Source organism: Haliotis cracherodii, unplaced genomic scaffold (assembly GCF_022045235.1).
Source record: "Haliotis cracherodii isolate W230 unplaced genomic scaffold, xgHalCrac1.p SCAF_5, whole genome shotgun sequence".
NCBI classification, from domain to species: Eukaryota; Metazoa; Mollusca; class Gastropoda; order Lepetellida; family Haliotidae; genus Haliotis; species Haliotis cracherodii.
The window spans coordinates 4,455,832-4,469,255 of record NW_027266308.1 but is presented as its reverse complement, the minus strand read 5'-3'; the positions used below and the strand labels follow the sequence as shown (position 1 = coordinate 4,469,255).

At 36.7% G+C, this 13,424-nt stretch overlaps 1 protein-coding gene across 1 annotated transcript; it reads right to left on the bottom strand.

The window, feature by feature from the left end:
- Positions 1-1,753: 1,753 nt before the first annotated feature.
- On the bottom strand, positions 1,754-12,193 carry LOC139442907 (protein cornichon homolog 1-like). Its single transcript, XM_071223819.1, has 5 exons — positions 12,111-12,193; positions 10,596-10,664; positions 9,279-9,391; positions 8,232-8,375; positions 1,754-6,637 (listed from the first exon to the last, which is right to left on the bottom strand). Exons 1-5 carry the CDS (start codon positions 12,189-12,191, stop codon positions 6,610-6,612), a joined length of 435 nt encoding a protein of 144 aa, XP_071079920.1. The 5' UTR covers positions 12,192-12,193; the 3' UTR covers positions 1,754-6,609.
- Between the last annotated feature and the right edge of the window lie 1,231 nt (positions 12,194-13,424).

The following is a 13,424-nucleotide window of genomic DNA, read 5'->3' as shown; positions in this document are numbered from 1 at the left end:
AACCCTGAACACAAAAATCTATTCAAAGTGGACTAAGAAACATTATTTTGACTGTGCATGGTGTTAATAATGCACCTTTGTAAATTCCAGTTTAGTACGTTTGGCTTGACCATAGAACATGAAGATATTCATTACCCCATTCCAAGAAAGGAAGATTCCATTTTAGATCTCAATCAAGATGTATTAATGTATTTTATGTTGGTAAATTGTATGTGGTAAAATGCATATTACAGTTTATGTTTACATATGTCACAGATAAGGACACAAAATCTGTTATCGTGCAACAACAGATAATCCTCGATTATGCAGTGTATCACATCTCCCTTTTATTGTGATGGATACCCTGGAACCCACTCGCAAACTACTTCCATCTGGGCAGATGTACCACCTCTAATGTTCTTATCTGACTTAGCATACAATTACAATTTGATTTTGACAGCTAATCTTAGCATCATGCCATTTGAAAAGGGGGTGGTCGGGTAGCCCAGTGGTTAAAGCGTTCGCTAGTCACGCCGAAGACCCGGGTTCGATTCCCGACATGTGTACAATGTGTGAAGACCATTTCTGGTTTCCCCCGCCATGATATTGCTGGAATATTGCTAAAAGCCTCGTAAAACCATAATCACTCAAAATGAAACCATGGCCCAGGGTACTTATCAACATAGGATGAAGACACAATACACTGGATGATCAAGGATGACTAGAACTATGACATTGTCTTTCCTTTGAGATATGCTAGTGTACTTCTTTTATCAGCCTGAATACTGATAAATAATATCTCTCTCTAACTACTTCCTATGGTAACCACCCTACAGAAAGAATGAACTGATCACCTGACTACACCAACAGACCATGAAAATAACAAGATTAAGTTTTCCACTAATTGTAATGCCAGTGGGCACCTCTCCTAAAAATACAATTTGACTACTTCTGGTTACATGGTTAATGTTCAAAGAAACGAGGTTTTCATTCAGGCAAGACCATCAGCATCTGAGCAGCCAGACACAGTCCATCCTTACAAGAAGTGAAGTTTATTCACAGTCTTTTTATGATCACAATTACCTTGACATTCACATTACAGAACATGCAGCATTTATTAAGGTATATTAAGGTACGTATGAAGGTAAGGAAACTAGTTGTCATGCCTTGATTTGTCAAAATACATGAAAACAAGGTTGTGTTACCTGTAATTTTGAAAGGATTAGTAGACTTGTACTTTTTGAATACCAACTGACCTGTTATTCGAAATGTATTGCAAATTTTCCTATTCCTGGGTTTTTTAATTCTATGAATTTTCTGACATGGGCCCTTTATGTGAAAATTTCAATTTTTCCATAGCTACACCCATACAACACAATATCAAAATTCCCCATTGTATTTGAAAATGTGGGCCTTTTTGCACATCTAGGGGCTAAAAGCACAAGGCTCCACCCTAGAATTATCCATGCTATTCCTTTCTACTACCTTCCTATTCACCACTGTGTGCAATATACCAGCAAAGTAAAGTAAAGGGTTATGAAACAACCTCCAAGGTTTGGGCAGCGAGAAACACCTGTAGGAGTATGAAGTCTTTCATAGGCATTAAAAAGTACGAAGAACATGAATACATGACACCTTTTAAGGATAACAACTTCTTTTGTTTTTTTGTGATGACATTTCACCATTTCATGGCGCATATATATATATATATATATATATATATATATATATATATATATATATATATATATATGTTTACACAAGGTGATTTGTTTTTACATTTAGAATTAATGTTCAAAGATAACAATATATTAACAAAGCCAGCGAGACTGATAGGAAGAGCCAATTAGGAAGCCCCATCCCTTCATCTTCAAATGGCTTCTTTCCTGTTAATTTCATTTGCTTCGTTATTATATTGTTATCTTTGTACATTAATCATACCTTGTGTAAACATGGTAAACAAATCACCTTGAGTAAATATATCATGTATATATGTATATATTTATTTTAACCCTACATGCTTAATGATAAAAGGGCAAGAAGTAGCCCTGAAACATATAGAATAGAAAAGAAGTTGGTATCCCCCAAAAGTGTCCTGTATTCCTGGAGTAGTTTTCATTAAAAAGTAGACAAACCTTATAAACATGCTCAAAGTACCAGAAATGTTTTTGATTGTAAACAAACCTAGCCAGACAAATATGCCATCTTCCTGAGGAAAAGGGGTCAACTGACTGTAAAAGTGCAGTTCCCACCCTTGCCAAACTTTCAGTTGACTCTTGCCTCAGGAAGTTGCAAATAGGCGAGGAAGAGGGCTTACCATTGTGAGACAGGGCTGTGAACTGGTTTCACTATCCAGGTGAATAATCAATAACAAAAAGCCCTAAAACATAAACCTGAGATCGAAAATAACTAGCTATAAAGAGCTGGAAATAGCAAAACTGGAAAAGAAATATGATAAAAATAATAAAAAAGAATATGTCTGCAAAACACACATGTGAAGCAAAGATAAAAAACGTGCAGTGTACTTTGCCTTGAGTAACCAGATATGATAACAACCACAGAAACAACATGTATATGACAAATGTCAGTGCTTACCGTATATTAATCTGCAAGTGAAAGGACAAAATAATAACCTGTACCTGATAATTTTCCCAAGTTGAACAGTGCCTACTTAACCCGATATACATGAAACTTCCACTTTACAAAGATCAGTAAAGACATTATTGATTTACAGCTATTACGCCAAATCAATACAATTATTACAGCATTTTCCAAAGGATCAAATTGGAAATGGGAAAAATTTATCATGATACGGTGTCCAATTTAATCAAATATTTTTGTTTCTCAGGCGCATAATTTATCATCATTATACCTCATATGAGAGTATTTTAGTTGTTTAACAAAAAAACATTAATTGTACCCGGGGTGGCAGTATTATAAAGATGTCTGATGGCACTGCCGTGTATCAGGAGGTTTTTGCGACATATTCTAAGCCAATTGCCAAACTGAAGTGATGCAGAAGAGAACGATAGACTTAGAGTCAAACTGTCAAAAATAGTTTCAAAAATGGTTTTAAAACAGGTCACATATTGCTTAAGGCAAAAGTCAACGAGCGTAGTGCTGCAACATTCTTTAAACTTAGACGTCACCTCATTGTAATCATGTTTGTAACACCAATGAATGACATCAATGGTATCTTGCAGAATTATAGAAATTGAGGGATATACGTAAATGTGCATGTGTTAATCCATTTACAAAATAAGCATGCTATTAAAACATATAGAAATTATGATGTCTTCTTATACGTAAATGTTTTATCCATATGTGGGTATATATTTTAAAGTTAAATACTATTAATGATATTTCGATGCAAAACTGGATAGATAGTGTGTTATTTCCATATATGACTCTATATCAAAGAGTGAATTTGGGACTGTAGATAACAATAGCCCCAAGCTCAATATATTTGAAAAATACCTATCTTGGAAAAAATTAATTCTGACCAGTAGACATCCTTCATAAGATATACATTGCCTGAGAACCACATTTGCTGATATTTATGTGTTTAAGAAACTTATTATCATGAAGGAAACAATTGCACTTTCCTTCACATTGGAATTTATTCATACGAATAAATCAAAAGACAATCTTCAAATACCATCACAATGCTGAGCACAATACAACCGATACAATACAAAACATATGTTTAAATACATTAATGACATATTACAACTTCATTTCAAGTTTTTTAACAAAGCACTGGTTATGGGCAACACAAATGCCATTTTCTGGTTTGGCAGTACATGGATTTTAAGCACTGGGATATGGAACTACGCACACATGCACACAGACAGTAGAAAAATAAACAGAACACCCTGACACAGCAAGGGTTAAACATCCAGCATGTGTTATTGATTTTGAAACTACATTTGATTAATTGCATTGGTCATGTTGGAAGAAGTAAATGATATGCATCCAGCTACTAGTACAAGTGACACTGACAGCTTGTCAATCAGAAAACATTCCATTATCTATTCTCAAGAATTAGTTTTTTGAAAGTATGATTCGCTTTTCGATAACCAAGATATAACTCCCTGTATATCCAACTTTGTCCTTGGGAAGGCTAGCATCATGGTTACCATGGTCACAAGATACCAGGCCAGTTTCAGATGAAAAATGTTTTTAGAGATGCTTTCAATTTTTCGTTTTCTCAAGTACAAGTACGCTTTCTGTCGCTACTAGTATTCTGTAGTGATTATTGTTTTCAATATGTGTAAGAATCAGACTTTCGTACTATTGTTGCTAATCAAGTTCATGGATTTTAGATCTATTTTGAAGACCTGTGAGAACTTTGGTAAGAATAAAGGTCCTCCTCATTCTAAGCTTGTCATATGATGTGACTTTTGGATCAGGTAGTAAGGCTAGGTTGATTTAGGTCATTTTAACCCAATTACACGGTCAATGTTAGTGATGTCAATCATTGTATTGTCTGATCCAGACTTGAATATTTCTTAACACCTTTAATGCTGCGGGGCTGCCTTATACAAACACAAAATGTTTGCCGCTTAAAAGCCAGGCTTACCTGTGATCAAGCACTTTAATAAAATTTGTAGTTTCAAAGCTCCCTGTCTTAAATCTTACCTCTTATTTGACAACACTAAACACACATGTAACAAAAGCCATATGTAAGAATTTAATAGTAACGAGTATATTACAATAGGTGGGAGAATTTAGGATTAAAGCTACATGTATTTGAGCAAAACAGAGAAATCTCAAAAATCATCCCGTTCTCCATACTTTGTGATAAGCAGAGCGTCAACATTAGAAGACGGATTAACGAATAGCATCGTCTTTATTTACATATGATCACAAGATGTGAAGCTGATGAAGCTTGAGTTAGTCTGGTGTCACTCACTGTAATAAATCTTCCTGAGGCAAGGGAGTTAACTGACTGTAAAAGCCCAGTTTCCGCCCTTGCCGAACTAGGCTGGAATTTCTGGACTCGATTGTAGCGCCACGACACCAGTGGGTATTACGAGTTATCCCGTCTTTGTTCCTCTGTTTGACAATCACAATCCACCTCTCATATCACTTGCTTCAAACAGAGGCGGTCCCCAGTTAAGACATGTTAAGATGATCTGATCAATTAACATGATCTTTATCATAATATTTGGGTCTTACCTAGCGAAGAGCATCAAATGATTTGTGCACCTTGATTAAAGACATGAACAGATTTGGAAAATATCTGTAGCTGGAGGTACACATGCTTTACAACCGAAAACAGACCGAAATCTGTGTCAGTTTACGAATCGGATGTCGATTTCATTACACGATTTTGATTGGACTATGCAGACTCTTAGTTCAGCCAAAATAAAACTCCATACTCTAGTTCGGCAAAGGGTGGAAACTGGACTTTCACAGTCAGTTAACTCTCCTGCCCTGGGAAGATGTTTCAGCATGTCAGCTAACCCGCCATGTGAACTTACCTCAAACTGGTTGAGCAACAACCTGCGGCCATTGTGGCCACATGGAAAATGGAGAATTTCATACAAACAGACGCAACTTACGCATCGCAATAGTCATGAGGTAGGCATATCCTGACATCCCTACCCCCAACAAACAGAAGTATGCTGACAGGCCAGTGGTCACACTCTGCATGAATCTAGGACACCAACTCCGTACTAGAGGGAGAAGGGAAATCAATTCAACACAAACAATACATGATGGTAAGTTTATAAAAATTCTTGTTCATACAGGTTATAAATACATCGGCAGTTCCTGTAAAGCATAACATTATACAGCAAGTGTCATCTACAAAAGACCAGAACTGGGAGTGGATTCTAAAGGACTCAAAGTGAGTTTGGAATTTACCATTTTTACTGAAAATAGCTTACTATTTAAGCATGTCTTGTCTACCTTTGTCATAGATACGGTTTATTTTAATGACACTTTTCTGCAAATTGTGAGAATCAACAAAACATGACATACATCTCCATCACAATATTTATTTTCTTAGTCAATTTTGATCTTTGAAAGGCATTTAGATACACATAAGGAAGAGTATTTATGAATGTGGACTTCTTTGTTACATTTTGTTCCTCATAATAAAGAAGTTGACATCCATAAATTCTCTTCCTTAATTTGTATGTTGATTAAAGTATCAGTACCCCATTATTGTGAACCATGGAAGCCAAGAAAGATCTAAGATGATATAACATTAATCAAGCAAACAATTTTGACACTACAGAAATGACATATTTAAAATGTACAATTCCAGTCTGTGCAGAAAACCTTTAGATCTACTGGCCCAGACCGCTCACTTGACATGATTTTCAGTAGTTTTTAATGCTTGGACTTATAATAGCAAAGCTTACAAGATCGAAAGAACTTTTGCTAGACATGGGCTTCGGACTAGTGGTTAAAGTCACAGACTGTTCCATATATTCTCAAATCTTTGTGCACTGTGCACAATATCCTGCCTTCATAATTTGATAACACACGTTGTGATTCCATCTTGTGTCAGTCCTTACAAGATGACTGTACACACACAACTTGTCACTTCTATGTCAACATCCACATCGCACTAACTCTGGCAGTTCTCTCCATGATACACGAAGCACAGCATCAGCCTCAGTTGGACACCAGGACATATATCATACTGAAACAGAGAGATATAGCTCATCATTAGCCTTGCTCCAAGGCTGTACCGAAAGAAAAGTTCATGGATGTGTAGTAATTCTATCCTCCTAATAGGCAAGTCTAGATACGTGGACAGTCAAAGGACTCCAGTCTCTTATAGGGACAACTTGTTCTTATTATTTACATAATCTAGAAATTATGATTTAAAGTAATAATTATTGCCTTACAGACTTGTGCAAGTCTAGGCTCATCATGTACAAACCAAGACAGTGAGTACTGTATTTTCTTGTGTATAGTGTGCACTTCTTTCCCCAAAAATACAGCTGTGTGAAGAAATTGTATATTTTTATAAGGTAATGTGTAGTTTTCTAGGAATAAACATGCAAAAGAAAAGAGGATATTCAGTTAAATTCTTTCAGCACAGTTAGAAACATTTCACTTGTCAGGAAAAGTTATTCAGACTGCTTCCCAAACAGAATTATACAGAAAATTTCCACTTGCCCAAAGAATATACAGTTAAACATTGTTGTGGCGAACTTTCATATGTTGAACTTACGCTTGTCTAAAAGTAAAAGTAATTGTCAATTCATATCATATCAGTGTCTGAATAACTAAGCCAGGAAACTAGAAGTCGGCAGCAATATCCATCCAGTTTGTTGTTGTTTAATGCCGCCCTCAGCAATATTCCAGCTTTATGACGGCAGTCTGTAAATAAACTAGTCTGGACCAGAAAATCCAGTGATTGACATCATGAGCATGCATTTGGGATATGATGCCATGCATCAACCAAGTCAGTGAGCCTGACCACCTGATCCCGTTAGACGCCTCTTACGACAAGCATAGTCGCTTCTTACGACAAGCATTGTCGCCTCATCCAGTTTGGGCAGGATGGCGCACAATCAGTCAAGTGATAGGATGTCACCAACCAATCCACATTAGTCATCTCATATGACAAGCAAAGAGGCCCAGCTTCAGCAGCAGTCTACAATATTCCAGCTACATCATAGTGGCTTGTAAATAATCAGGTCTGGACCAGGCAATCCAGTGACTGACATCATGCACATTGATCCACGCAATTGGGATACGATGGCATGCATCAACCAAGTCACCTCGTACGACAAGCATAGTCGCCTTTTACAAGAAAGAATGTGTTGCTGAAGACCTATTCTACCCCGGATCTTCACAGGACATGTGAGTGAGTGAATATGCAATGTCCGACACTGTCAGGGGCGGTAGGGTAGCCTAGTGGTTAAAGCGTTCGCTCATCACGCCGAAGACCCGGGTTCGATTCCCGACATGGGTACAATGTGTGAAGCCCATTTCTGGTGTCCCCCGCTGTGATATTGCTGGAATACTGCTAAAAGCAGTGTAAAAGCATACTCACTCCCTCACTCCTAGACTGTCATGGTAGGAAAACATGCAAATGACCCTGTTCCAGTTGCATAGTTTTAGTGCTAAGACAATCTTCACTCCCATATAATCTTAGCATTAACATAACTTTGTGGAAGGGGGCCAAGTGCCCTGTTCCACAAAGCGATCTTAGTGCTACGTTGATCGTAAGCCTATGGTAAAGTATGGCAGTTACGACAATAAACATGATGAACTTGTCTTACCTGTAAAGATAATAGAAGAATGATATGAGGTAAAATGCCAGTTTCACCCAGCCCTCTCGCTGTGCTCGATTTAGTTCATCTGCATTCATTATTGTTGTGGGGTCATACAGACCGGGGGAGCTCATCACAGGTCTGTTCATATATCTGGCAATGAAAGGAAACAATCAGACTTCACTCATCATTTCAAAGCCTAGATATGGCGTCATGAAGCTACCTGCAATCATAATAGAACTCTATTCCCTCTAAACACAGGCAATCACTAACATTCCAATAACTCAATTTGATTGATTCACTGGTAAATTTCTGTGTCAAAACCTGATCGTGAAATCTGTGATCGATAAAAGGGATTTTTGATAGTTAACATGGTTACATTAGGCTTAAAAAAAAGATTGGTTCTCAGGCAATGGCTTTTGAAAATATAGTGTGGGCGGGTGGTGTTTTTTTCTTTTTTTGGTTGTTCAAAATAGTATGTTACCAAATAAACACTTGTGTACAATCAACCGGGGAAAGGGCCTCTCTACATAAAAAATGTATTCATTGATGAGTAAAAAACTGGAATACAGTATTTGACTACAGTTGGACTTGGAATACTTAAGGATTTTTTATATATTTTTTAAATGAAAATAAAAATGAAATGATGATAAGGGTGGTGTCTGAGAACCAAGACTATTATTTTTTTTAACCTTAGTAAAAAATAAAAATGCAAAACAGCTCTTAACAAGATCATTCTCATATTCATAATGGACCACAGGTTCTACATCTACTGAAATGATCCAATAGAAAAACAATAACAATGTGACAACCTCGGGATTAGGATTTAATTTTATCCTCACCAGTCCATGAAAATGATCTGCCACAGAAGTACCATCAACTTAACGGTGAAGGTGGCACTCCACACGGATACATAATCAATCCTGAATGTTATTTGTCGCAGTTAAATGTTTTGTCAAACCCTGTCAAAATGCACAGACTTCAATATCCATAATATGAAGTTTTTGAACTAATTCTCTTGACATTTTAAAACCGATGGAATTACTTGTGACGTACCTTCTGACATGATAGACTAACAGAGGCAGGTTGAAGAGAACCGATCCCAGCTGCCAGGCAAATACAAACAGCACTGTGTAGAGAATCTGTATTGCATATTCAGGCAACACAAGCTGGAAAGAAATGAAAACAATATCAAGTTTTCTATAGATATTCAGGACAAGGCTTTTCAAAGTGAAATTCTGAATTGACATGTTATGTTTATTACCAGCATGGTCAGTGAAACAAAAAATATCAATTCAATTAGCTGTTTCTGATCTCTACAGAAAGCATTGTTTGTTTGTTTGATTGATTGTTGTTTAAAGCCACACTCAGCATGCTCAGCAATATTCCAGCTTTATGACGGCAGTCTGTAAATAAGAAGTCTGGACCAGACATTCCAGTGATTGACATCATGAGCATTGATTCACACAATTAGGATCGATGACGTGCATCATTCAACAAAGTCAGCGAGTCTGACCACCCCATCCCGTTAGTCGCCTGTTATGGCAAGCATGGGTTGCTGAAGACCTATTCTACCCCGATTCTTTATGGACCTGAAAACATTGAAATATATTGCAATTATTAAAGACATTGACCATTTTGATAGTTGACATGCCATGTATTAATTACATGGAAAAGAACCGCTCAGTCTCCACCATGTCCACAGGTATCAGAAGCAAGTATATACCACTGTATACCTTGATACCCATGGTACAGGTTCACACAAAGCTATTAATTGGATCTTATCCGAATATTACATTTAATTGTTGAACCTAATACATTTGTAATACATGAACATATTTATTACCCATAGGGTTTGAAATAACCGAGTATATAAAATAATGTGTACATGGTGTACTCTTGCAAAATTCACTTCACAATCACAAGTTTATTGTTTACATCATCTGGATGGCATTGTTGACGTCAATTGAAACATATTGAGATGAAGGTCAGAATGACATCACACAAGAAACGATTGTTGACATCATCAGACAATTGTGATTTTCTAAGACAGGGGTCGTGATCATTGCATTAAACCAAACATGCAAAAGGGGAGCTCAATTAAAACGATTAAGAAATAATGTGTAATGAAGAAATTGTTACACTCGCATGTGTATCATACAGAATTTGCAAAACCAAATTCATGTATTACCCTTGCTCTCACTCGAGAAATACAAAGATTCTGACACTCATTTCGTAAAATCAGTATGACACACATGCTCGTATAGTCTGGTTGACTTCTATATACAACATATATCAAAATACATCATGCATGCACCATGTGCACATACCACGGTATAAAATTCTATAAGATCAGATATCAGAAATACATACTGGATTCAAGCTGTTACACTGATCTATGGGATTCTTGTAGTCTGTTTTCAACTCGTCAAATGCAATTATCTGAAATAAAATCAATCAAGAATGTTAGTCATCCTAAGAGAACAAAATGTCTTGTTCACTGAATATTTTTTAATAGATACGAACACACTTACCCGGTATAGCAAGAATGAGTATGAATGAGATTTGATGCTGATTTTAATTAGCAAGGTTTCAACAATATCCTTTGGAGAGACATTAAGAGTAAGTTAGTTTTAATGTTTCTTGGAGGAGTATTTCAGTCACATCATTGATTATCAAAGTGTGTGAGAATGTGTGTGGAAAAAAATCATTTGGCCCCAATATTGTGAGTGAGTGAGCTGGGTTTAACGCCACTTTTAACAGTATTCAAGTTATATCAGGGCATGTCAGCTTAATGTGGGAGGAAAGCCTGAAGTGATGCAGGGCTTGGATGTTTACCACTTCGGTGAAACCCACGAGCACAGGTATGGTGCTGACAAACCTAGAAACATAATTGGGGCGTACCGGGATTGGAACCCACAATCATAGGTTTCTGGCATGCCAAAGGGACACAACTCAGCGAATCACTGCACCCTAGACGACAGGCCCAACCCAACTTTTCACACCATCTGGCCACAATGACACACATTAGCCAGTCATACATAGTGACCACTAGATCTCATTAGTATAGCCACAGAATCTCGTAGGAGCCCAGGGAATTCAAACATCAGTTCTCAGAATTCAATAATCATAGAAATCCATTTCATTATGCATGGATGTTGTTCATAGAAAATTATCTAAAATGTATCTCTTAATTTTATCAAATTTTGATGGGGAATGATGACATGAGATCAATAGACATGATAGATGTCCAGTACATTTTACCATGTCATTACATTCTGCAAGTTGTTATTATCAAGGTTACACAAACAGACCATTACAAATGCATGCAAGTATTCAAATCATTAGTTGTTACATGAAAATAGCCGAATTAGCAACTTAGCACTGGAATGAATTTGAATAGTTGCCATTGTCATAGACAAACATGTTTTAGTCAGTTTTAGCTGATATTTCCGTTTGCCATAGATTACTATGTTCTCCACATAAATGGAATATTATCCACGAAATAAAACTGGAATTCATCAAAATGGATCGCTCAATCGGATTACTTGTAATATCCGCATTCGTTATGATAGAAATAACCTGGACTTCATACAAATTACACAGCCAATTCCACCCCACATCAAACCAATATCTCTGGTTTCCCAGTAAAAAAGACATGGTAATTGGGGAGATAAATGTTATGCTTAATGATGAATATTTAGTAAAGATGCGAACGGGACGTGACATACATACGCCCATGACAATGTGAATCATGAACGAAATGAGGCCGGTGTTCACATTGTCATAAAGAATACCGGTGTTAATGAATGAGCACACATGTTTATCATGTCGGCATCGTAAGGTTTACACATATAAGATGTACACTTGTAAACATGTAAGTCTTACGTGAAATATTACGAAGAATATAAGCACAGCAGTAAAAATAAGAGCGGCTATGTAGCAAAACGCAGCAAACGTGAACGCCATGATTGTAAACTAAGGGCATGTAACTATGTAGTACTTCCGGCGTTGGTGATTTATTTGATGTTGCTGAAGAGATTATATATATACCGGATCGATTCTTCACTGAAAAACAAGAATTTTAAATCAAGGCTTCGTTGGAATAAATTTCAAAGTTTTCTCTTTTGATAATTTTGGAAATATTCTGTCGCCGACACAGTAAAGTTATTGTCGCAAAGATTATATAGCAAAAATATCCTGTACAAAATGCGCGGAAATAATAGACAGATAAGCGTGTACGGTTTTCGCCGCTTTAGCTATATTCCAGTAATATTAAGGCGGGAACACCCGAAATGGCCTGAAGACCTACAGAAAGAAGCGAATGAATTAATTAAATTTGACAAAATCACGAAATGACACTTAAAAAACCGATAACATATCGATGAGTCGTGAGATCTCGGAAATGTTTATATAACATGCAATATGGAAGGTATTTATCTTTTCATGTTATTTCACCAGAGTGAAATATGGTTATTATATGTCAGATAAATACGTTTTTTTATAAACAAAATTTACGTAATTAGGAATCATACCTGTGTGTTTTTTTAAAGGGGCACGAAGGCGCTGTAGCGAGCAGTTTGAAAGAAGTACTTCAAACCTTTGTATGTCTAAATGTAATCTTATGTTGTGTATCAGGGAATACATATGGGCCCCATTCCACAAAATGATACCGTGACAGCAATCTGATATCGGCGAAGTTGAATGAATCGCTCTTAAAATATCGAAACACCAATACAAGGTCCGGTCTAGGCAATGTTGACTTTATTCAAATCTCCTCCTGTGCCTTTCAATAATGATGCCTTTGATATAGTGTTATGTTCATTATGATCGCGATTCCCGACATGGGTACAATGTGTGAAGCCCATTTCTGGTGTCCCCCGCCGTGATATTGCTGGAATATTGCTAAAAGCGGCGTAAAACCGTACTTGTCCAAGGCTCGCTAAATACAATGTTTATTCCTAATGCAGGATCTTTACCATCACCAAACACACTCGCGTGATAACCTCTTTTTTATCAGTAAACTTCACATAGCATTTGCTTTCATTTTTCACACATTTCCCTGAGCCTTTGAATATAAATACGTACTGTTACTCTGTGTTCACGTTTTGTAACAAAAGCCCCATGGACCAAAGAATGAAGTTTTGACATGTGAGATAGTGGTGTACAAAGTTGAAATTTGTTTGTTTTTTTGTTGTGTAA